The sequence below is a fragment of the Heliangelus exortis genome, chromosome 3 (genome assembly GCF_036169615.1).
Source record: "Heliangelus exortis chromosome 3, bHelExo1.hap1, whole genome shotgun sequence".
NCBI lineage: Eukaryota > Metazoa > Chordata > Aves > Apodiformes > Trochilidae > Heliangelus > Heliangelus exortis.
Genome location: NC_092424.1, coordinates 13,893,175 through 13,918,782, shown reverse-complemented (window position 1 = coordinate 13,918,782; position 25,608 = coordinate 13,893,175). Strand labels below are relative to the sequence as shown.

Genomic DNA, 25,608 nt, shown 5'->3' with positions numbered 1-25,608 from the left:
ATGTATTAGAGACAGAAAACCCATCACTGGCTTCCTCTGGACCTTTTTTCAAGGTCAGTGCAAGACACTTAACAAGTGTTTGTGACCAGCATTTCACTCTGTCTATGTTGTGCTGGCATCTCCAGTGTCTCCCACTGCTTTATGTTTAAGATCTGAAGTGTGACAACAGAGGGTAGAGAGCAAAGCCTGCTGCTGGTTTTTTTTTTTTTTTTTTTTTTTTTTTTTTTGGTGGTGGTACGTGTTTTTTAAATATTTTAGCTTGTGACATTTTGCTTTCTGTGAAATCCTGGATTTTAAATAAAGGCTGCCTGTCAGCCCTCTCAAAGTTAGGGCTAGTGATGACTGCCATGGGGAAGCCCCCTCCTCAGGGAAACAGAAGCAGGCTTTGCACTTCAGCCTGCTCCTGTCACATCTACAGCAGGGACTGTCAAGGCTCAGATGTTATCAGAATTGAATCTTCCCTCTGTTTTTAGGTAGGCTGGAGCAGAAGGACACCAGCCTTGTCTTTACTTTTTTGCAGACTTTGAGAGGTTGGAGGTAGAAAAGGGCCAGTTGCTGGAAGCTTTTTACAAGTGGTGTTTTATGCATTGCCTGTCCCACATGTGGACTTCATGTGACCTGCAGGCAGTTATGTAGTCTTTCAGACCTGAGTGAGAGTGTGGCTGTCCTTTTAAAACAGACCAGATTTGGCTTGGCTGCTTCTCACAGCTTGTCAAATACCAGGGAAGCTTCAAAGAAACAGCATGCCAGAGCTAATGAGATTGAAGGCTTCGCAGCCTTGATAATGCATGCTTTTCTGACTCTTCTCACTGTGACACCGGGTTTGCTAAGAGCAGCACCAACATGTGCTTTGGGGATACAGGCTTTGACCAAACCCTTTGTCACCAAGGTCTGCCGGGGCAGAAGCCCAGGGCAGTGCTGCTGTCCTGCTGCGTGGACCCAGAGCTGTGAGCTGAGAGATGGCCATGGAGACCCTGCTGATCTTTCACAGTTGCTTTGTGAAAAGCCTTGAGATGACAGAGATGGGATGTTCTGAAAAGTGGCTGCCTGCAGTTGGTTGTTAGTCTGTACTTGCTTTATTGGAGATCTGCTGGGAGATTTTTAAGATGGTGAAGTTCATGGACTGAAAATCTGCATGTTCCCAAACTTGAGGTGACCTGAGTGAGGTGAGACCATACGATCTCTCTAGCATGGTGATGCAGTGTGATTAACAACCGTGTTGGTGTAAATCCAGTGCATCTTTCTTTGCCTAAAAGCTGCATCTTAAAGAGCAGTGATAGTGTGAATGAGATCAAACACAAGCCTTTTCCACTCTGAAAAACTAAGTTGCTGGTTGTTTGTGGTCATTAAAGATGAGAATCTCTTTTTTTTCCTCCCCCAAGTTCTGGCCATATTCCAACTTAGGTAATTATATTCTGCTTCCCTAATTCCCTCTGAAGCTTCAAATCAGTTTAGATTGCTTTTCCCTTTCTAGCCTGAGCAATTAGATAATGTTCCTGAGCCCTGTTAACCAGATATGTTCCACCTCAGAGGAGGCTGTGTTTTATTGCTCACAGAAGCAGCCCTCTTCCCCCAGCTGTGTGCTTGTGAAGTCTTTTTGATATGACAAATGACAGCAAAATGTGAGATAAACTGACTTCTGGCAGCTGGGGTGCCTGGCATCACCACCCTGCTAAGGGCAAGCTGCAGAAGGTGCTGATTTTTCTACTTGCCCGGCAGCGTGTGCCAGCTGCCCTGGGTTGTTTGGATGACAGTAACAGCAGTGCAGCAGTGCAGGTGGGAAAGGGGATGTGGCTGGGGTTTCAGTGGTGGAAATGGCACTTGGGAGTTATGGGCTGCAGAAGAGATGAGATAAAGGCTGTGTTGAAGGGGAGTGCAGCGGGCATGACATGGGGAATGACAAACTGGAATATGGGGAGGGGGAAGTGTTTGAGGCAGTTCTTCCTATGGCTCCACACTGCATTTATGCATCCAATTTTCTGTGTTTCACTTTCTGGCAGAGCAGCTGGTGATACTAATCCTTTGCCCTTACTGGTCATGTGTAACAAGGATTAGCAGAGCATCCTCCAGTGAAGCACACCCTCTCCAGCTCCTCCCCTGTAAAACTGAAGATGGTAAGGGGAACATTTGGCTTGATCTTTTGCACTGCACAGGGAGAGGAGAAGGGATGTTACACATAGTGCCACATAGTTCCACATACATTTTGTATTCCTTTTGAGTCTCAAGTGAGCCAGTGTAGAGGGGAAGTGGTTTCTCAGGATTTAAAAGTGAGTATTTAATGGAGCCTCTTATGTGAAGAAGTATGTTTGTTTAGCTTCTCATGATCCCACCCCATCCCATGGCCTTCTCAAGTGGCTGTTGTCTTTCTTGTGATGGTGTAGTGTGCTTCCCAGCATCACTTGAAGCCTTTTAAAAAGAAAAGATTGTGTGTATTCCTTGCTGTGGTTGTGTATAAGGCCCAACCAAGATTGCTGATAATCACACCCGTTACTGTAATATGTGATGTGAGCTCAAATCCCCTTGCTGTGTGCCTTCAAGTGACAAACAAAAAGATGACAAGCCTGCTACAAGACAGGTGCTTTGGGTGCTGCTTTATCACCCTTTCTGAAATTTTGTCTGTGGGGACAAGTTGGGCTGAATGCCAGAACAAGTTCCTTAATGGAAACATGAAAGCAGCTGTGGAGATGCTTCTCCAGGGACATTTTAAAGCTTGATCAGGCTCATCACTGTGGATCAGGCTATAGGGAGGGCTTGTAGATGACCTGACAAGCACGGTGGGACTCTTCTGCCTGTAATATATATGGTTCCTTGAGCTCTGAGTTCTGCTGTTGGTCCACCTGCCCGTGGAAAATGTTGGCACATGTGTAGGGAAAAAATGGTATCACTTTTATCACTTTTATATCAACCAAAGACAACTGGTATCAGAAGAAACCACATGGGCTAAAGCAGTAATTTAGGGTGAAGCCTAATTAACAGTTGTGGAAAAAATATGTATAGTTTGGACAAACTCTTGGTTTTGGAGTCTGCCAGGGAGCTGATGTTGCAACCTGTGTGTGTAAAGGCAGACTGGCCCATGCCTCTCCCACCTCGTGCAAGGGTACATATGGTGGGAGCTCAGTGCCATGAAGAACCTGGAGGGCTGTTGTGTTCATTGTCTGTGCAGGGCAGAGTTGGGAAGGGGTTACTCTATCTGCATCTGCTGTGCTGGGAATACAGCAGGTACTCAGGCAGCTAAAGCAGTTGCCAGAAATTTTCCTTCTCTGGTAGTAATTTTCTCCAAGAAACTCTCCAAAGGTTTCTCCATTTCTGTTGCACATGGAAGTGGCTGCAGTGCAACCATATTTCTCATATTGAAGAAATATAAAGCTGTTGGTATGTATTTTTACAGAGCCCCTGAGCCAGTGGCTTTCAATGTGTAGGACTAGTAGTTGCTTGTGCTCTGGAGGACTGGAATCCTACACAGCCAAAGAAGTGATACTTCTCTAATCCTCCAGGCTACTGAGTGGAGAGCAGGGATTTGGGGTGTTTGGGGCCCTGTGCGTGGCATTCCAGTTTTTTTTTTGTTTGTTTGTTTTTTGGTTTTTTTTTGGATGTTTTTTTGGCTCCCCTTTAGGTGCTTGTAGGTACCCTGAGCACGGGGCACCTGCACCTGTTTGCTCCAAGCAATTTTCTGAGCAGCAGCTGCTGTGTAAGGATTGTGTGGTCAGAGCTGTGCTGCTTGAGCCATGTTTGGTATTCCTGGCTGCAGTGAGAGTCTCTCTGGGATGCTCAAGAGTTACCCAAAATCTGCTTTGGGTTTTAGAGTATGATTATCACCAGGAACAAGAAAATACTTGGCACTCTCTTGGAGACTGATGGTGTTTGGCTTAATTAATGGAGAGCAGTCTGTCCCCATATGCATTGAGCCCTGCCTCCTCATCCTGCCTAGCAGTATCAGCTTAGGTTTGTTTTTAATTATTTTTTATTAAGTGTTGTGCAGAATGGTAAAACCCACATCAGATTACCGAGGATATTAATCCTTTTCACTTCTCTAGCACATGTCATCCAATGACAGAGGTTTGTTTTACAAGCATTAATTATGAAGCTTCATAACCCCCCTGTGAGGAAGGCAATAACACAATAATACTTAGCATTTATATGGTGTTTTGCATCTTCAAAAAGTTGTATAAACAATAAGCTTTAAAGTACTCTGCTTGACACGGTAGTGCAATTATTCAAATGACACATGGGGAGACAAAGATACACCAAGAGGAGAATGTGCTTGCCCAAGGTCACACATTGAGTCAATTACTGACTATTGCTCCTTGAAGATTATTCTCAGTTTCTGGGTTTCTCTCCACACTGTCTTCCTTGGTGTCATAGTTGAGCAGTGGTATCTGAGAGCAGGTGAGGTGAAGGCCATGAACTAAAGACCTTTAGGTCCATGTAAATGAGCAAAAATACAGGATGCCATGTCTCCTGGGTGGAGCTGGGGTAGCTGGGATGAAAAACTTTGAGGTTAACAGTGTCCTGAAGAGCTGTTTGCTGTCAGCGATCAGTTGTGGCTGGTGGTTTGGAGCACTGCTGGTGCTGCAAGTGAAAGCCTCTGGTGTTTAATGAGTGTCTCTCCAGGTTCTTCTTTTGGCTCCCTGCCCCCCTCATTGTCTGGCAGCAACAGGGAAAGCACAGGGCTGATAACTTTTTGTTCCCTGACTGGTTTAGGACATCATCAAGCATGGAGAGAATTTTTTAGTTGTGGTGACTGTAGTATGCAAGAGAGTGGCTCCTTTTGGGTGTTCAGCATTAGTTATGCTGCTTGTCCTGTGGGAGCAGGAGCAGCCCTGGTTGAACCTGTTGCTGGAGCAAGGCATGGCTTTTTTTTTTTTTTTTTTTCCTCATCCAGTTTGGTATGCTTGTGCAGGCCAGTTTGTGTCCCTCCAGATGAAGATTAGCAAAAGTGATTTGCAAGACTCAAGTGGCTCTTGGTTGTTTCTCCAATACAGTTTATAACAGAAGCAATCTTGTGTCATGTTGGGTTTGAAGTGCTTCAAGACAGACATGCTGTCCACCTCAGTGAACCAAACTGGTGGTGCCTGGGTAATTGGTGAGGTGTCTTGTGGGGCACACAGCAGGAAGCAGCTTCACAGTCCCTGTCAGCCACCAGTCTGGCAGGCTACTGGGGACCTACACTCCTCTGGGGCATAACCAGATCTGAAGTCTTTCACCTTTGTGCAAAGTTGGAGCAGGCTGAAACACGGGTCAAAACTGGCTTGTAGAAAGTAAAGCAATTCCCTGCCTGATGTGCAGCACCAGTGACTCATCTAGGGTATGGCAATTCAGGTTTGCACACTATGGAGGTTCAAGTAAGTGCATGTTTTCAGAAGCTGTACCTCTTTCCTCTTCAAACACATTTTTTCTTTTAAATGGGAAGTCCACTGTCTGGCTTTGCGTTAATTTGTCCGAGGGTGTTCTGTGGCAGGCTAGGTTGGTTGAGCACTTAAAGAAAGGAAGCTGGTTTGAGACTTTGCTCCCCTTGGGAGTTTGCTTTTCTCCTGTCCCCTTCAGAAACCAAGGGACTGTTTTGTTCTCTGTGGGATGGGCTGCTCTGTGTCATTTCACAAACAGCCAAAGGCCCAGGAGTGTTTTAAATAAAATGAAATTTTTTACTAATACCAAGACAAGATAAAATGAAGCTGAGGATAACCAGTTTTAAAATATGCTGAGGTCTTAGCCTGCCCTTGGCCTTGCCTAAGTAGGTCAAAGCCTTTTCTCTTGAAGAAGAGAGTTTGAGAACAAAAGTTTTTCAAGGGCTTTCCTCTTCAGACATACTTTGGCTTTGAGGCTGATGCCTGTCAGCATTTCAGTCTCCCAGAGCTTTATTTCTTTGGTGTCAAAGATCATCCTGCTTCCTTTGCAAGGCTGTCAGCTAGACCCTGGCTGCTTTGATATGGCTGCGTTAGTCCCCGAATCCCCTGTTGAACAAGCTGCTCAACAATGTTTGCACAAATGCATGATCTCGGGTAGAGAATTAATCTCTGTCCCTACCCCTTTTGCAATCAGCCAGCTGAGAAACTATTTTAAACACCATCCCATGTGCATTAACACTTCCCCAATTCCCTCTGCAAGTCTCTGGTGTTTCAGACCATCTTTTCCCTCTGCAGAGATGCAGAGTAGTAAATCCATAACCTTGCTTTGTGGAACTTTTGCTCCCACGTTATTGCTATTAGTCTCTCACCAGGGAATGGCTAAGCCAGCATTAGCCTGCCTTGCTTCTTCTTGCCTGTGTTTCATTTGTAATCACGTGGGCTTTTTTACAAAACTCTTTACTAGTGCATTGTTCTTCTTATCTTTTTTTTTTCCTTCCCCAAACAGATTAATTGTTAGAGCTGCTGCAGCTGTTTGTCAGGATGAGCTCCATCAGCATAGCCAGAATGAGAGTAACTCTGGCATTGCCATGACTTGCAGGGGTTGGGAGATGCTCCTGAGATCTGCAGCTGGCATCTGTGGTTGGGCGGTGGCCCCAAAGCCCATCCTGTCCTCAGGAGCAGCCTTGTGGCACAGTGTGAGTTAATCACATGTACATCCCAAGGGTGGGCCTGTTTCCCTGACAGTAACTGCAGGTGGAAGGGAGACTACAGAAAGCCAGAATAGGTACTTCACTGCTGAAGAGGCTGGAAAAAACCTTGTAGTTTATTGCCTCTGAAAACTCCTTGACATGCTGCTTGTCCAGTGGGCATTTACTCCCCTGTCACCTCCTAAGTTTCCTGAGCAACAACAAGCAGAATATTGTGCTGAGGAGCGCCTGCCCAGAAGAGGCGGCGTGGCCAGATGTGCTGCCCAGCTGGAAAGGAGTAGAGGGATAATCCATTAAAGGGAAGCAATGAAAACTGTTTGTTATGGGATCAAGATTATTTCACTGCATGAGCAGCATGTGGCAGATGCAGGGTGACAGAAAGTGTTCCCTGTGTGCAGAGTCTTACAGGGGCAAGGAGGGTTTGCCTGTATTCTGCCAAAGCAACTGGCAGGGTGTATCCCAGTCTCAGAGGGTTGTGAAAGAGCCTCTTCTAGCATTGATGTTCAAGGGGAGATAAAAGTAGCAGTTCTGTGTCTGACCTGTTCCATGTTAAAATGACTTTTATAAGACTATAATGGGGTGGCTCTGCTGTGTGCATCACTGCCCTCTCCTGTGTGCATGGGGGGGATGCTGGCTGTGAACAGGCTGTATTGCACATCCCTCTTACTTCTGGGCAGAAGGACAGATGCTCTGCCTTCTCCCATGATCCTGAAGTCCTTGGGTACCATTGCAGGTGGGGATGGCCTTTGCCATGATACCCTGGCTGGCAGGTTCAGAGCAAGAACTTCAAGCTTCAGGGTGGAAATGGAATGAGCTGCTCTGCTGCAAAGGATGAACTGAGATTGGCATGTAAACTGGGAATTTGATCTCTCTTATGTGTGAAAAATGCAGCTTACCCTCTACAGATTTACAATACTTACTCCTCACTGGAAGAATGAATTTGCAAGTCAATCTATTAATTGGCTTCAATTAAGATTAATGTTTTTAAAGTGTCCTCAATAAGGAATTTAGTGTTTGTCTCTTTCTTAGTCTGGAATTAACTTAATAATTCAGTAGCAAAGGATCTTCAAACATGGCATATAATTAAAATTCATTGAAATCTTATGTCTAGGCTAAATTTGAAGAAAATAGGTTGTAATTAAACTAAATTATTAACAGTTACTATATCTAATTATTGTGACTACATAGTTCTGCTGTGGGTCAGGTAGAAGATCATTATCCCAAAGTCAAACCAATCCAAGACTTAAAATGAGAGCTAATTAATAGGGGAGGTATGCATAGTAAAAACAGCTCATAAACCACCAATCTTTACAGTTGTGATGCCATACACCAGCAACATTATGACTAAGATGTATTACTGCCATTTGCTCCAGCTGAGATGAGACTGAGATTTAAAGATAACATGCATTTTCCCTCACATTCTCAACCCTTGGCATAATGAAAAGAAGTAAAATATGTGTTCCCTTACCCTGCTACATCTGGAAACCTTTATCCTGTATAATCTTAAATTAATTTCCTGGAGTAGTTATTCTTCACCCAGGGAACAATTGCCAGGTTTCTCTGCTGTTTGTAACTTCAATTAGCAATGTATACTTCTTCCTTTAGCTTAGTTTTCACCTGGTTGCAGGTTTTGCAATCACATAGCAGAAGGCTCCTGCATCTGCACTGGTGTTCAGCAATGTGCCAGCCACCAGTGACAGCATTTCTCACCCAGAAGGTAATTTTTCTTCTACCCTCTGCCCCTCATTTCCTTCCCCTCTGTCTTTATTAGGGAAAGAGTAGAAGGGAGAGAAAACAAAGAGCTGACAGAGATGAATATGCTCTATGAATCAAAGCCTCTGGAAATGCTTCCAAGGGTTAATTACCTTCGTAGTGAGAGTGGGAGACTTGTACAAAATTTCCAGGTGAACTTCTCTTTCCTGTCCTTAGAAATATGCCAGAGAACTCGGACAAGAGCATTTTAAATGGCATCTGTCTGGCATGCCTTTGTTGCCTATTTTGCTACAGCTAATTAAAAGAGAAAAGCCTTTTAATATTTAAGCGCCATTAACTCCGCTGAATTATTAAATGTCAATTTGCATTATGTGCATAAAAGGATCAATAAACAAAGAGAATAAAACAATGGAGGTGGCTGGGGTTAGAGAGATGTCAGCTCCTCTTATCGGAACCAGGGGGAATTGCTCGCTTGTCTGCCAGGTTGTGGTTATTAATTATTGGTACTCGAGAGGGAAAGAACTGAGGCCTTTCTAGCGCTCTGCACACCAAAGGCACTGCAGGGATGTAAAGGATGCTGTCAAGATAAAACATTACTTGGCTTGATTTCCAGGGGTGTCACGCAGACCTCGTTGCCTCAGCTTTGCTGACAATTTGCTGGCAGTTCCTTTGGGTGCTCGCTCTCTCTTCCTTGGGGGTGGAGTTGAGCTGTCGCGTTTGTTTTTCCCTCTCCAGGTTGTTCTGCTTGCTGGCAGTAGTTTTCAGTCTCAAGTTCCTTGTGCTGGCAGAAAGGGATATGGAAGAAAATCCACAGGAAAACGGTTTTCCTTGAGAAAACCCTTCTGTGTTGCACAAAAAGTTTTCTTTCACCACTCCCTGTGAATGTGAATTCTTACTGCTGTGTGAGGCAGCTTGGAGGCAAAGTTTGGCCTTTGCATTACAAGGCGTTAGTCTGGAATTAGGTAGAGATTGATCCCTGGCTGTGCTTCAGGCTTCTGCCCCATTTTGGACAAGCCATTTCATTTCTTTGTCTTCCCCAGCTGGCAGCTTGCAATAGCAGCATTTCCCTACCTAACAGCACTGCTGGGGGGGGATAAAAGCATCAGGTTTTTTTTGTGTGGGTCTGCATTTGAGCACAAAGGCCTCTTGCCACGGAGGGGCTCTGTCATCATCTCTCATCCTGCTCTTGCTGGAAGCAGATAAGCCCCCAGCAGAGGAGTGCCAAGGTTCTGCTGTCCCCTGGGTACTTGGCATCTTTGCCATGGGTTGCCAGTGAGGGTTTGTGCTGGGGTTTGTGCTGTGGCTGAGAGCTGATCTTGTGCAGCCACCGTGCTTTCATCCCTTGGGAGGTGGCTTTGCTGCAGAGGACCCGGGGTGCCTATGGGATGGGTAGTGCTTCAGAGAGAGATGAGTCCCTGCTATCCATCACTTTTCAGTAGCAAAATTGCATTTTAGTTATTTGAATAAAGGGTAGCATTTGTATTTTCAGTTCTTTGTAACTATGGCGAGAACAAAACTGGCTTTCAGTGAAATTTTATTTCAGTCTTTCTTGTGGCTCTTATCACCCTCTGGATCCTGCAGTGATTTCCCTCCTATGTCTCCTCGGTTTTGCAATTTAAATAGCCTTTCACTTTTGGTGGAGGCTGGGTATAGCAGCAGGTAAATATGGCCATTTGTTGAATCTTTCCTCCCCTGCATGGAGGGAATGTTTGCACTGCCATCACTCTGTGATTACCCTCACATCCCCACCTCCCTCCAAGCTAGCTAGATAAGGCCCTGGAAGCAGCAGGGCAGTGAAAGGTGAGAATTCAGCAGAGATTTAGTGCCTGAGTGTTTAGCCATCTTCTCAGGTGGGCTTTGTGGTCTGCACTGGGTCCTGTGCCTCTGCAGGAGCTTGTCTGACAATGATGGAGTTGCTACAGTCACCCTGACAGGGAGAACTGCAGGAGAGCTGGCCCACAGTCAGAGTTCTACCAGTCAAAACTCCAAGTGCCTTGCTTTGCCTTGCTTTGCCTTGCTTTGCCTTGCTTTGCCTTGCTTTGCCTTGCTAACCCCTGGCTGGGGGTTACAACCTCCCTGTAACCTTTGGGGGTTACAACCTCCCCTCTGGCTCTCTATGTAGAGAGAAGTCCATTCCTCCAACAAGTCTTCTCTGCCAACTCTTCTGCTCACCAACCCTTCAATTTCCACTGTGGCATTGAAGAATTTGGGCCTCAGGGTTTAGCATTTTGAACAGCATCAGCTGGAGCTTCAGGGAAATACTCAGCTTGTGTTGGCATACTGTGATTACATGCTGGTTTGGTTTTTGTTGGATTTTCTTCTCTATTTTCTCTAATGTGCTTGGAGCTTGAATCTGAAACCAGTGTTTCCAGGGATGGGTTTTAGCATGTATGTGTGACTTCAGTGGAGTCCTCACCAGCAAAGTCCAGAGTATTTCCCATGTGTCCTGCCAGCCAGGGAACTGGGTTTGAAGTTACTCCCTCTGCATTTCCTTATTTTTCTGATTCAGGAGTGAAAGCTGTTTCCTTATGTAGGTTTTTTTGTTGGTTGGTTGTTTTTGTGGGGTTGGGGTTTTTTTCCCTTTGGATATGAAAAGGAGCCTGTAGTTATTCATTGATTAGAGTTCATGCACCTTTGCTGTCAACAGATGATTAGAAAATGTGACTTTTTTTCCTGCCTTTTGAAGGGATGAAGTATCTGTGTTCTGCTCTTCTTTTATTTCCTATGTTAAAGGGTCCAGCAATGAAACAGCGGCCAAGTTTCAAAGTATTCAGGTGTATACATGTGTGCACAAGGACCTCTGTGTTTTGGGGTCACTGTTGTACCAAAGTAGCTTGAGATATAACAGAGGAAAGGAGGTGGAACAAGCAGCACCAACAATGACTTGAGGAATGATCTCATCTTGAGTTCAGGTGAAAGAGAAGAGGTAAAACCATTGGGGCCATTCGAGCAAAACCTGTCCGTGAATTAGCAGCAGATCCTGGGGATGTTGGTTGTTGGGCTTTGCTACCTCTGCTGACAATTTGCAGCATGCCTGTGAAAAGGCAGTTTTCCTGCCTGACAGGAGATGTGCAGCTTCAGTGGGTCCTGTGTGCTGCAACAGAGGCACAAGAAGGGAGGGCAGAAGATACATGAAGAACGGTTGCCTTGCATCTCTGTCTGATCCAGGCTTGACTCTCCTGAGAACCAGATGCTCAAAGGCTCCTGCTGATGGGCATACTGGAAGTGGAGAGCACAAGGGCTAACAAGGTCCATAGGGTAAGCAGATTTTATGGATGCTTGTAACCATTCATTCTCCTTCAAAGGGTGGTGGGTACATGGAGCAGCTGGAGACTGACTCAAGGGACTAGAGATGTGGTGGGAGTTTCCATAAGGAGGCAAGGGATTAAACCTGCCAAAGAACCTGGTGCTGGCCTCTCCTCTAGGAACTGTTCCTGCAGCACATGGGCAGGATAAGTGAGTATCTATGCTGCCCATTCCCCATTGAGCTCCTCTCTTTGCAGATCTCTTTTCTCTGACTGGACCATTTAATATTTCCCAACATTTTACCAGCTGACAAACAAGTCAGTCAGCCAGTGGTCTCTAGAACAGAAGATGCCTGATTTCTCCCCTAAGCTGCTTGCCTAATTTGTGTTTTCCCCTAAAACCTTAGGAACTTTAAATAGCAACCAAACAAAAAAATGGGCTTTTAAATGCAATGCTTGGAACACTCAGCTTGGCAGGATCATCTCACCCAAGTGTGGCTCAGTGGGTTTTGCAGCAAGATTTAGAAATAGAGCTCAGACTCTGAAGCTGGCTCTGTGAGAAGGGGCTTGGGAAAGATGATAAAATCTCTTTTGTGGCCATTATGAGACACGCATGCTTTTTTTCATTTCCTAAGCAAAGCTGGAAGCTTCCAGGACAGTATCACTGAGGTGCAGGCTCTGACTGACACCATATCTGGAGCCCCTAAAGATTTGAAGGCAGCCTGCTGCATACTGCTGGCAGTGAGGCATCTCTACAAACTCCACTCAGGCATATGTTAGGCAGTGATGCAGAGTTCACCTCACTGTAATGGTGTGTGTATAACATCTGTCACTTGATTCCTATCAAAGAAGTTGTTGATTGATTTTGCTCTGATGCTTGATACTTTGCTGGTGGGTGGACCTATATAAGAAAATTTTGGGAGCACGTAGGAAAACTAGTGAGCTGCTGCTGGCAGTTGAGTATAGGGGGAGTCAGTGATGATCTGCTCACTTTTATGCTGTAGTAAAGCATGTGATACTTCTTTGGATGTAAATTGAATGAAGGTCTCAGGAGCAGGTGGTAAAATCACTGGTTGGTTTACCTGCTATTCATGGCATCTTGTGATTTTTGTTGCTGGCATTTTTCTAAAAGAAACAAAATTATGGAGATGCTTCAAGGAAGTGACATTGATTAAGCAAAAAGTTATTTTAAGACTGTGCAAATCATCTGGCTGAGCTTTGCAGAAGGAAACTCTCTATCTGGAGATGCAATCAGCCAAGAGATGTGAAGACATAGTCTTGGTCTCTTCCAAGGAAAAAAAAATTAACCATGCTATTTTAAGTAGCCAAGTTTCATGCTCTGTGATTACAATAATTTCTCTATGTGCTTCCCATTGAAAATTATATTCTTCTCTTCTTGACCCAGAGTGATATTGTTGTGAAGGCTTAGATGTGGTTGCTTTGCAAGTGACTGCTTCTTTTGTGGGTGGATTGATGTTTGTATTGTAATCATGATCAGTGTACAAGTACCAGAGGAATGGGAGACATTTTGCTGCTGAAATATGACCTGTTCCCTGCTGCAAAATTTGGGCCAGGTGTACAGTAAATGGATTTTATTTTTTTTTTCTGGACCATACATGATTTATATTGCAGTGGGAAGCAGTGGGAATGCTGATGCATGGAAGTGAAAGAGCCTCAGTGGACATCTCTCTTGCTTTGGGCTGTAACCCTTGGGGTCAGCTTGCTGGTGTATTTGGCTTTAGGACAACCTTGTGGCAGCTCAGCTCTCTCTCGTGTTGGAAGAGTCAACAGGAGAAGCTTGGACAAGACAGAAGTCCAAGAGTAGACTTGGTCCCATGGATGTACTCTGCTCCTCAGCTCTCCTTCAGGGCTTCTGTATTTCCTCCCTCTCTGCTTTGGGACTAGACTGGCCTTGTGTCAAAAGGTGGAGTCTGATCAGGCTGAGCTTTGCTGGGCAGCTTCATCTGGGGAAGTTCACTGCAGGGACTCTGCTCCCTTTGCCATTGTGCTGGGCAAAGAGCCTGGGGGGGATGGAGGTGTGGAGGAGGACACCCCAAGCAAGTAGTCAGGGAATGTGTTCAGAAAGCGGTGGTGACCGGGGGGTTCCCCTGGCATGAGACACCCAGTGCCTGGGCTCCATTACACCTGCTCCCTGCCATCTCCTCTCCCTCTGCTCTTGTGCTGGTCTTAACTGCTGATGGGTATGAGCAGTCTTTCTGCAGCCATTAATATGCTATTGATCTGCATCCCTGCTGACAGTGTTAATGGACACTGATTGTGTATTATTATTTCCATAATCGTCCTCAAGCTGGAGTGAAATTTCCTTCTCAAATGGTCCATCGATATCATTCTCAGCATTGTGGGCTGGAGCTGGCCTGGTTAATTTGTTTTGTCAAAAGTTTCAGCAAAGCCTATGGTCTTCATCCACAGTGGAGCAATCAATGAGAGCAGCTGAACAGTGATGGAGCACACAATAAAGCAGCTTCTACCCCCTCTGAGAGCAGGCATGAGCAAGGTGTTTTGTTTGACCCTTCCCATCCTTCTAGACCTTCCTCTGTCCTGCTGGGTGTTGTCAGTGTGTCTTTTCCCTTTACTCATGTGCTGGCTTCCCTTTGTTCTCTGCTAAGGGGACATGACCTCTTCCTCAGAGGTCTTCATGTTTGTATGCCCCTGCTCTTCAAGCAGAGTTGTGTATGGCATGAACAGATGGGGTAAAGTGCTAACTAAAGCAGTGACTTCAAGGCCTGAGATGCTCCCTGGATGCTTTGTTGAGTGGCATCTGTAACTAACAGTGCCACAGGGCAAATCCACCCATGGAAGAGAGGTTGTTGCTGAAAGTGGCTGTTCAGCAAGAAATGCCACATGTGGATTTCCTTCATGAAATTATTATTCAGTCTCATGTGCTCCGTGAGCACATGGACTATTTTTCCCCTTTCATGCTGCTTGCTCAGCACAGGAAAGGTGAGGGAAGAAAAGACAAGCAGGTTCTTGAGGGGTTTAAGCACCAAATTAGTAGTCAGTGCCATCCCCCATTTTCCCATGTATCTGAGTAATATGAGCCCAAGGACCTTGGTAACAGGGATGGGAAAGGACCCAAGTGCAGGGTCCATCTGCATCAGTGCATCTGGGTCGAGGCAATCCCAAGCACCAATACAGGCTGGGCAGTGACTGCTTGAAAGCTTGAGAGCAACCTTGACGGAAAGGACTTGGGGGTGCTGGTGGATGAGAAGTTCAACATGAGCTGTCAGTGTACACCTGCAGCCCAGAAAGCCAACCAGATCCTTGGCTGCATCAAGAGAAGCATGGCCAGCAGGTCAGGGAAGTGATTCTCACCCTCTGCTCTGCTCTCATGAGACCCCACCTGGAGTATTGCATCCAGTTCTGGAGCCCCTGTTACAGGAGGGACATGGACGTGCTGGAGTGTGTCTGGAGAAGGGCCACGAGGATGATCAGAGGGCTGGAACACCTCTCCTATGAGGACAGAGTGAGAGAGTTGGGGTTATTCAGTCTGGAGAGGAGAAAGCTCCAAGGAGACCTTATTGTAGCCTCCCAGTATCTGAAGGGGGCTACAAGAAAGCTGGTGAGGGACTTTTTAGGATGTCAGATGGTGATAGGACTAGGGGGAATGGATTCAAACTAGAGGAGGGTAGATTTAGATTGGAAGTTAGGAAGTTCTTCACTCTGAGGGTGGTGAGACACTGGAACAGGTTGCCCAGAGAGGTGGTGGAAGCCCCATCCCTGGAAGATTTTAAGGCCAGGCTGGACGGGGCTCTGAGCAACCTGATCTATCGCAAGGTGTCCCTGCCCATGGCAGAGGGATTGGAACTAGATGATATTAAAGGTCTCTTCTAACCCTGAAAATTCTATGATTCTATGATAAGGACTTTTTTGCTTCTGTGCAGAAGAGGCTGAATTATAATTACACCAGATGTATGGGAGGGCATCACTTGCCTTGCAAAGTAGGGCAGTAGATTAAGCCTGAGGAACAGTGTTGGGGTTGGTCTCTTCTCCCAAGTTACAAGTGATAGAAAAGGAGAAAATAATCTCGAGTTGTGCCAGGGTAGGTTTAGATTGATATTAGAAAAAAAAAGCTTTACTGCAAAGGTTGTCAGGCATTGGGGCAGGCTGCCCAGGGAAGTGGTGGAGTCACCATCCCTGAATGTGTTTAAAAGACATGTAGATATGGTGCTTAGGAACATGGATTAGTGGTGGACTTGGCAGTGTTAGGTTAACAGTTGGACTTGATGGTTTTAAAGGTCATTTCTAACCAAAATGTTTCTTTTATTCTAAGTGGAAAGCTCCAGATGCAGCTGGGGTGTTATCACTGCCAGGGGGTGACAGTGGAGATGGGTGTATTCAGTGTCCCTGTGTGTGTAGCTGCGGGTGCTGAATGAACAGCTGTGGAGATTTTCTGTCCATTTTCTGTATCCTTGAGGCTGTCTGCAGAACACGTGTGCAGGTGGCAAAGGTGGTGGTGGGGCAGAGTCTGGCAGTGATGGTGAGCATTAGCTTGCAGGTGGGGCAGCAGGGGAGTGCAGGGGGTGCTGTGAGCACTCTGCCCTTGGGGTTCCTGCCTGCAGCCAAAGGAGTCTCAGTGCAGTGTCTCTCCCTCATCTCCCTCTCTGTGAAGGAGTTCTCATTGTGTCCGATGTAGGGATGGGATCTCGGGCTCAAAAAGATGAGTGGCTAGACCTGTGAACAAAACACAGATTACTCAGTCTTCTAAAGACTCTTTCTCTCTCCTTTTCTGCATTTTAATGATATTAGTAACCTCAAAGCACCAGGAGTCTCATAAACTTTTCAGATTATGGTAATAATAAGATTGTACAGTACACTGCACTGGGAATAAAGTTATTTTATCCATTCCAATTTCTTTTTGTTTTAATGCATAAGTATATCAAATGAAAGCATATTAGGAAATCACAGTGCAGAGGCCAAATGCATTGCAAGTCAGCTTTTTCTGAGGAAGAGCCTAAGACTGCATCTTCAGAACCTGATTTTTTTCTTTGTAAAGCCCTTGGCACTCTATTTTTGGCAGGTCCAGTTTCTCTGGAACTTCCCTTAGTTGCTCTCTTACCTGGGAGTAGAATGGAAGTGATGCTGCATTTGTCCATTAAAATGCTGGGGGGGGAGAGAATGGAGGGAGAACAACCTGTCTTCTCTATCCCCTCAGAGGTCATGGGAGGTCTTCCTTGAACCTCTGTTTTAGGGTTTGCCAATCTGAGAAGGATTCTGCTCCAGCAGGATTTAGGACAGGCTGTGTCTATGCCAGTGTCATTCTTTGTGGAGCACTTCTGAGAATGGCTGAGATACTGTGTCTCCAGCACCTGACCTTATGCTCCGGCCTTTCTTTTTCCTCCTGAGGACCTTCTATGAAGCTGTTTATTCTGACAGACATGGCCTTACCATCCTGTTGTACTGGCAACACAGAAGCTGTCCACATGCTGCAGTCCTGCAGGAGACCTGGGATAATGTCAAACAATAATGTATTCTTTCTGTTCAAGCACATTAAAAGTGCAATTAATTGTCACAGTCTCTCTGCTCATCTATAATATGGCATGAGGTGACTTTCCCAGCCTTTGTTTCCTGTGGCAGGCTGAGCTTGGAACCAAGACCTTCCTGAGTCTCATTGTGTGATTTAATGCAATGCTGTAAAACCTGGGTTTGTTTGTTGCTCAGTCCCCACCACTCCACTAAGGTCAAATTGTAATCCAAGCCAGAGTTTCTCAGGCTCCTATGCCATCTACCTGAGTGCTTTTTTTTCCAAGGCAATTCCAAGCCTTCTGAGCTTACTTCTGAGAAATCTGGGTTTTAAGACATAGAAGAATGATGGTTGTTCTCCTGGGAGGCTGGTGCTGTGATTGCAAGGGAGATGTTATAGCTTAAATAGTGGGAATTCAGTTAAAGGGATGTCCCTTTCCAAGATATATAGCTAGCAGGTATTAGTGATGGTAATGCAAGTTAAACCACCTATGAACAAAGCTGGATGTGCAGACCGTTGCTTGTAAGCATCATTACAGCTTAGTGGATCCAGGGAAAATCTGGGAGAGGAGTACAAAATTATAACACAGGGCTTATCCCTAGGGTTGTCATTTGCTGTACACCACTGCTATATAATGTTTTGTAGAGCCAAATAAGGATTAGTTTAAATAATATTTCTGTCAAACTCAGACACCAGTAAATTGCCACCAGGTATTTTGGCATCAGAATAGTTGCACAAAAAAACTGTAATCCTATGCCACTGTACCTACTGATTTTGCTGTGGAAATTCCCCATGTGGAAATGCCTTTAGGCAAGTGGTAGGAAAGGATTACAGAAAACAGGTGAAATTATGGAAATGGTGGGTGAAGAGGAAAAAATGTAAGTTGAAAGACTTACGTTATGTAAGTGGGGAGAAATTTAAGGAAATATGTAACTGAGAGCTGGAGCTGCAGATAAATATTCTGATTCTCCATGAGGTGTCTGGAAATTAGTTTTTGCAGTAAGGTCATGTTTACAAAGGGAGAATAGAGCCACCAGCTGGCAAATCAGGCCCAGAGACTGAAGAAAGGTTACAAGGGCCCTGCTGCTGCAGGGTGCCAGAACTCCACTGAAATGCAGGCAGCACAGGTCAGGGTTGGGGAAGACTATGGCACAGGATGGAAAGAGGCAGGGTCTCTCTTTTAATCATAGAGCAGGGATTTTTCAGCAGCAGATACTGGGTCTCTGCAGTGGATGAGGGATTGAAGATTTTCAGAATTGCAGATGACTGATCAGAGGGGCTGAAAACAGCACAAGGCATTGTCATTCCGATGAGGGTGTACTGTCAAAGGTTATATTGGCTTCTGAACTACTCCTCTACCACTGTCAGCTTGACAAGCATTCTTGATGTCTTTTCCTTATTAGTCACTATTTAATTAATGAATGTATGTATCTCTGCCTATCTGTATGTGTATGTGCATACAAACACACAGATGTGTGTAAGCACATATATTGGTTTCTGCTTTCTCCTGGATGCCATCCAGGCAGGGGATGGTCACTCATCTGCTCAGTTGTATCAGTGAAGTTTTGTCTGTTGGTCTCAGCATTCCATGATGCTCCAGCCATGGAAGGCACATTTCTGGGAGCCCTGCAGAGGGGAAAGACAGGAGAGGCTAAGGGATTAATCAGTGTTTGTGTCATATTATTCAAATACACATGTTTCTGTTAGTCAACGGTTTGGACAGTATTAATAAGTTTATCAAAGTGCCACCATTCCGAAAGGTTGCAAAAGGAGGGATTAGCTTACTGTGCATTCAGTGCTAGTTCTGGGTGGCCATGGCAGGCTGTGGAGCCCCAGCACCAGAGCAGCTTGCTGCCCACCAGCCCTGTGTCCACTCTTGTGTCGCTGTTGCTTGGTCAGCACATTGTGGTGACATTGGTTTATACAGGATGATTTCAAAGTCAGATCTCCACTGCCCGAGCCCAAGCTGCTGTAGCTCTGTGCTGGTGGTGGTTTAAGCTAGCATAAATCTGAGGACTTACCTTGGCCAGGTGCTTGGGATTAGAGCATTTTGGTCATGCCAAAAGAAGGAAACAAATAACAGTCTTAGAGGCTCAACTAACTCTGAGGAAAAAGTAGGTGCTTAGTTTTGCTTTAATAGATTGTGCAAAATCTGTGCTAGTTTCAGAAAGCTTGCTGGGGCTCGTTGCTTAAAACCCTTTGATCATCATCTTGGTGGTTTGTTCATTTGCATTGTATTTCATGAATGGGAGTTACAGCAATGACTCAAGTCACCTGGAAGTGTCTAGCAAGACAGGGAAGTACTGCAGGGGGGCTCTTGCTGGGGCGCTGATTCTTAGACACAGGTGTGGGTTTCTCTGTTCCTTGAAGTGCAACTGGAGCTTTCCCCTCAAACAAGCACAGGTGTCCCATTGGGCTGCACAGTCACCTTCAATACATCTCAGCTGCTTCAATGATCACACAAGTGCTTCTGGAGTAGGGAGCCAAGGGGCTCCCTGTTTGCACAGGACTATGGAGCTGGGGTTTTTTGCTTTATAAAATCCTGTTCTCCTAGGGTTTGCCTCTCTCTGCTGCTGGTTGCAGTGCTGCAGTGGGACATAGTTGCTTTCTGGTGGCACCAAGTTTTAAACTTTTTTCTGAGAACTTTCATCTACATATTTTTCCACTGCATTGGTCTTGATTAATTTTCCTGATGGGACTGGCAGTAACAAGTTTCCTCTTGGAGCTCTAGCTGGAGAGATCCCTGGAGATGATGGGTTCCCTGATCTCACTGAGGCTGTTCCCTCTGGCTTGGGGCTGTGTATTTTGGGAAAGACTTGTTTTTCTTGCCGTGTATGCAATGCCTGCTCTAGAGTTGTGTGTTAAAAACTGTTCAGAGCTTCAAGACCCTTTATGAGTCTGCTTGGTAGTTATCCCAGCTCCCTGCAAGGTAAATCATAGTAATAAGGCCTGGTTTTGACAGGTGTAAAGCAATTGTGATTTGACCAGGTCAAGCTTTAAATGCTTGCACAAACTCTTCCCTCGAAGAGATGAGAGCAGGGAATTCTTGGTCCTCAGCCCATGCAGGATGGTCTCTCAAAAAAGCTTCATATTCTGCTTCTCATTGTCTAGAGCTGCTCATCCCAACAGGACCAAAGGTTTTAAAACAGCAGTTGATACCCAGCCGTCCAGGAGATGGGGAGTATTGCTCAATTTTACATCTCCTGAGGCCTCTGTGTCCCATACCCAGCACTGTCTGGCTCTTCCCTTCTGTGGCTGAAGAGGTTGCTCTTCCACCCTGGCCTGGGAGCAGCCACCCTGGGCAGTGGGTGTAAGGGACTGGACTGCTGCTTGTTTCCTTCTTTACCTCTTTTTTCCTCTTCACAGCTCCTGCTCAGGCCCAAATCATCCACGCTGGGCAGGCGTGCGTGGTGAAGGAAGACAACATCAGTGAACGTGTTTACACAATTCGGGAGGGGGACACATTGGTCTTGCAGTGTCTGATCACAGGACACCCCCGGCCACAGGTAATCCTTTGGTCTTGTCTGTCATTCATGCTCCTCATGGCACTTCTTTATAGTTTGCATGTAGAAGACAACTGTGGGCAGTGGGGTGCAGTAGGATTTACAGTCTGGATGTCATAGGTTGTTTTCTGCCACTCTGTCCTCTTCAAGGAGGAGGATTCCTCACAGTTTTTCCCTGCTTCAATGTGGAGTCCCTCCCACAGGAGAAAGTCCTTCATGAACCCCTTCAGCCTGAGTCCCTCCTGCCAGACACAGCTCCTCAAGAGCAAATCGCTTCAGCTCGGGAGCCAGGGACTACTTCAGGAACAGTCCCCTCCACAGCTGAAGGTCCACATCTGCTCTGTGATCTCCCACAGGCTGCAGGTCCACAACTGTTCCAACTGGATTCTTCATGGGCAGCAGGTCCACAATCACTGCTCCACGGTGGTCCTTTAGAGTCTGTTCCAGTATGCTCCTCCATGGGTTGCAGGGGACAGGCTGTTGTCTCACCACGGGGTGTAGAGAAAAATCTCTGCTCAGACACCTTCTCCCTCACCTTCCTCACCACCCTTAATCTCTCTGCTCTGACACTGCTCACCTCAGCTGGTGTTTTCTTCTGGTGGTGTTCTCTCCAAGTCTTGTCTCTCTCCCCTTCCCGGTTGCCAGAAACGCACCACATCAACCCAGAACAAATGGTTTATCCATCAAAGCAAATCCTGGAAACAACAGAAAGGAAATTATTCAAGCCAGGCCAGCAAAACGACCAGCTTAGGCTGGTGACAGTGATGGGCACATGGTAGCTATGTGCATCAGAAACAAGGAAGGTGAAAAGACTGGCCCTGCTTTAGGATGTTGAATGTGTGGGAAGGTGCTGGCAGGGTGTGAGGATTTGAGCCTGAGTAGCCAGAGAGATTGCTGAAGCAAATTCTGATGCAGAGAGGATACTGGTGGGCAACTCTGTGGCTTGTCAGTGCCCAGATGTGTACAGGGAACATCAGAGCAAATCGCTCTGGACCAGGGAGACTGGAACTTGCACACATAAAATGAGGCATGTCTCCTATCTCTGCTTTCCCGCCCTCCCAGATGGATTTTTTCCCTAGCAAATCTCTTATCCTAACCTTTGTTTTATCTTTTTTTTTTTTTCCCACCCTTCTATAAGGCAGTCATTAAGGCATGAAAATGTGGTCAAAATACTTAAATGAGATTGAAATTGAAAAGATTAAAGAGCTGGCTGAAGTGTCCTTGCAAACAGGAGATGTTGAGAGTCTTGGGGCCCTCAGACAATTTCATAATAAGCCTACAAAGGCTAAATAAATCTATGGTCATTAGCTCTGAAAATCTGCTCAGCCTAGTGCTTTGGGAGTGGGACACAGAAACTCTTGCTCTTTTCAGAGCATCAATCAGATGGGAGTGAGCTTCAGGCAAAGTTTGTGGGAGGCGTGAATTTATCTGGTCCATCTTATCTTTGACCAATGTTGAATGAAAGTAGGTCTCCTTCCTCTTGGCTGACCTTGCTAGATCTCAGTCCTGGAGTCTAGAAGGGCATCAGTGTGGGTGGCAGGCAGTCACCAAGCTCTAGAAGGGAGGTTGTGGGTATAGGAAACCAATGGGCTGAGTAAAGCTCCTTCCCTTTTATATTTTCAGGACTGCAGATGAACAAAGGGGAAGCTTGAAATACCACTGCTAGGGCTGTGCCTCATTCCAGATGTAAAAATAACCATTTAGGAGTGCTGTCCTCTTGCCACCTTTCACCATGAAATACCGTGAAGCTTTGTTGCCCTTGAAAGCCAGAATCTTAAGACATATGACATAAGGACAAAAAAATGCAAGATAGGTTGAAATCTGAACGGACTTTTTCTTTTCTGTATCTTTAGAATAAAGGTAAAAGCTTGTGTTTTGAGACAGGATGACTTATAAAACTAACACAGGGGTTCCCTGTGGGAAGGGGGCAAGAGCCAGACAGCAACTGCGTTTTCTCACTCCTATTTGGAAAAGCAAACAGCAGAAATATCCTTGCTGTCCAGAGAAAGATTAAAGAGTGTTGACTGCAATAAAAGCTCTGTAGCTGTGAGCTGATGTCTGCTGTAGCTCTGTGGCCTGCCAGCTGCATGGACTCCCAAGGCTTAACGCTGAAAATCCTGTGCTGTGCATGCAGACTGTGATATAAAACTAAGCAAGTTCCTGGGTTTGCTGGACCAGTGCAGGAGTGGTAAATATGCAGAGCAGGTCTGGGTGAACTGAGGAGTTATCCTGGACACTCAGACATGGGGATTGGTGATGGATGAGAATCAGCAGCATATCTACAGACACATACTGAGATCCATGGTTCAACTTTGCTAAGGTCTGTTGGTGCTCTAGGGCCCGTTTTTGAGAATTGCCTGGGAGGAGGGGAAAGAGGAGCAAAGAGAGGAGTGCTGCTGTCCCTTGGGACTTCTCGTTTGTGTCACTGATTTGTTGCATCTTTTCATGCAGGTGAGATGGACCAAAACAGCTGGCAGCGCGTCGGACAAATTCCAAGAGACGTCAGTGCTTAACGAGACCCTTCGGATAGAGAAGATCCAAAGGCTGCAGGGGGGACGCTATTACTGTAAAGCAGAAAATGGGGTTGGGGTCCCTGCCATCAAGTCCATTCGAGTAGATGTGCAGTGTAAGTCGTTTAGCAGGCAGCCCAGACTTTCCCACAGTTCTACCACAGTCTCTGCTGGGCCAGCAGGGAGCTGCATTGCCCTAGGACCACAAGCACCTCATTCAGGAGCAAAGGGACTGGTTCCATGTCCCCAGGGTCCATTTCCCCTAGAGGATTAGATCCATCCACAGAAAAGATAGCTCTGCCTGTTCCTGTGAGTCATTCTTATCTAAGTGCTGTGATGTCTGTCACTGCCTGGGGTCCCTGGTACTTGTCTGGGGTGTATCAATGTAGCTGACTCCTGCTTTCTTTGATGCTGGCAATGCTTGAAGTAAACTAATGCTTCTTAAAATCGGTAGTGCCTTGGATGCTTCAGGCATTCCTGAAACCAGTGCCCTGCTCCCAGCATTGCTACCTCTGCAGCATGGTGGAAACAGAGACTTTGGGATGCACCTCAGCACCTCAGTGAATGTGAGTGAAGCTGTGAGGACCCCTCAGTTTCAGCAGTGACTCAAATTTTCTCTGTCTGGTTAGGATGCCTGTCTTTCTTGTGTCCTGGAGATGCTGTTAGTGGTTCTCCACCTTGGGCCCCAAGTTTTGGAAGTTTCTCATGCTGGCTTAATGATGTTCATTCTTGGTCTGTTGGGGCCAAAAGAGAGGGAAATGAAACTTATCCAGTAACTCCCTTATGGAAGGAAATCAAGGATTTAAGGTTTAGGCAAGTTGGAGATTTGCTGTCTTGGGGTAGATTGCTGTTCTTTTCGTTGTCCTTTGCCATCCACTACTCTGTCTTCCTCCATCCCAAGTAACAACACCAAATCCCACTTCTCATGTACATCTTCTTAGATGGCCTAGCTAGCCAAGAGGTTGATGCTAAAAAGATGTGTTATAAAATCCTCCTTATTCCCACAGTCCTTTTGTGCTGAGATGCACTGTGGTTATCTGTCAGTGGAGCAACCTCCAGACTTCCCCCATATCTGGAGCCTGGGCATAACTTTGCTGACAGCAACTGCTGCCTAAGAGCTGCCTGCTCTTAGACCTCGTGTCCAGTCCTGTGATGAGAGCTACTCTGTTCTGTCAATCTGCTGCCCTCAGTTTATGTGTTGTGACTCTCACAAATTATCCTATGGACTTGAAAATCCTTTGGTGGACTCACAATTTGCAGTTTTATTAAATGGCTTGGGCTGCTCCAGTCTCTCTCCCATTCTTGCCCTGCCCTGATCAGGGGGTAGTGTAGTGTGAGTACCTAACTACAGGCTAGGAATATAGATTGCATCATCAACACTTTGCATAGGATGAGCATTTCTTCGTGGACACCACGTAGCCTTGGAGGACCCCTGACACCCACCCAACTCTGCTTGGCTTCTTCACGTGTTTCCTCTTCTGCATGTGGTGGATGAATATGATAGTTCTTCATTACAAAGGGAACTTGCTTTTCTTAAGCCTTAGTATGACACCTTGCCAAGACCTTTGTCTCTAGGAACAGGACTGTGGCATGAAACTTTTTGTGTGCTCAGGGCATTCCCTTTACTTCTGGGGTGCAGACTGGAGCTAGAGTGATGTAGTGTCCCATGGTCCCTCATGCAGCTCTGACCTGTAGAACTGTGGGGCTAATGGGGTGGCCAAGGGCTTTCTCATACTAACATCTACTCTGCAGATGGACTTGGTAATGCACCTCTGTTCTGCTCACTTGGTTTTGGGGAGGAGAGTCTATTTTCTGCTAGTATTTTCAGTAGTTACAAGGGAACACATAGGAAAAGCCACAGGTTTTGTTGAACACTTACCCAGGCAACCTTTAGCTGAATGAACCAGACCTTGAAAACAAACACCTTCTTTCCCCACATCCCAGTTTGTAGTTGGAGGTAAGTAATCACCCTCATGTGAGCCTTGGTGTCCTTGACAGCTAGTGCTAGTCCTGACCCATCCTTTTAGTATTAGACAGGAAGGCTGTGAGGAGAGCACCACTGGTGCCAAGAGGATATTAAACTGGAAGCACTTACCTGTGTAGCAAGTTCCTGCTTTGTCCCGAGTGGGCATCATAAGAGGATTCAAAGTGCTGGTTGGATACTGGCAGACAGGGATCTGCTGTTTGGAGTTTCCATGCTGTTTCCATGTGGGAGAGAGTGAAAGTAAAGAAAGAAAGGATGGATGCTTACAAGCTTATATTGTGCATGAAACATCCCATGTGGTCATCTCTATGAGCAGCCTGGGGCCAAATTTATCATTTGTGCAGCTCACAGACATCAGTGGTGTTACTCATATATCAAGGACATATATATCATTGTAGGTCTTATTTTAGCTTTTCTCATGAGGGCTACTCTTAGAGCTGGCTGCTACAAAAAAAGGCTGAAAAGATTGGAGGAAGGATTTAGGAATCGAAAGGAAGATATTGTTTGCTGTGAGGGGTGTAGCTGGGAGCCAGGAGACCTTAGTGGTGAGTACTTTCTTTGATCAGTAAGGTAAGTGTTTTGCCATGCATCCTACTGAGAAATGGAGCCTCAGGAGTA

General features: G+C 45.9%; 1 protein-coding gene across 2 annotated transcripts in view; it reads left to right on the top strand.

Annotated features, from left to right (window-relative positions):
- Positions 1-25,608, top strand: part of MDGA1 (MAM domain containing glycosylphosphatidylinositol anchor 1) — a 142,064-nt gene that overhangs the window by 31,091 nt on the left and 85,365 nt on the right. For both annotated transcript variants that reach the window (XM_071739355.1, XM_071739354.1), the window contains exons 3-4: positions 20,360-20,499; positions 22,948-23,122. In XM_071739355.1, the coding sequence (XP_071595456.1) occupies positions 20,360-20,499; positions 22,948-23,122 (315 nt within the window). The remainder of the gene's footprint in view (positions 1-20,359; positions 20,500-22,947; positions 23,123-25,608) is intronic.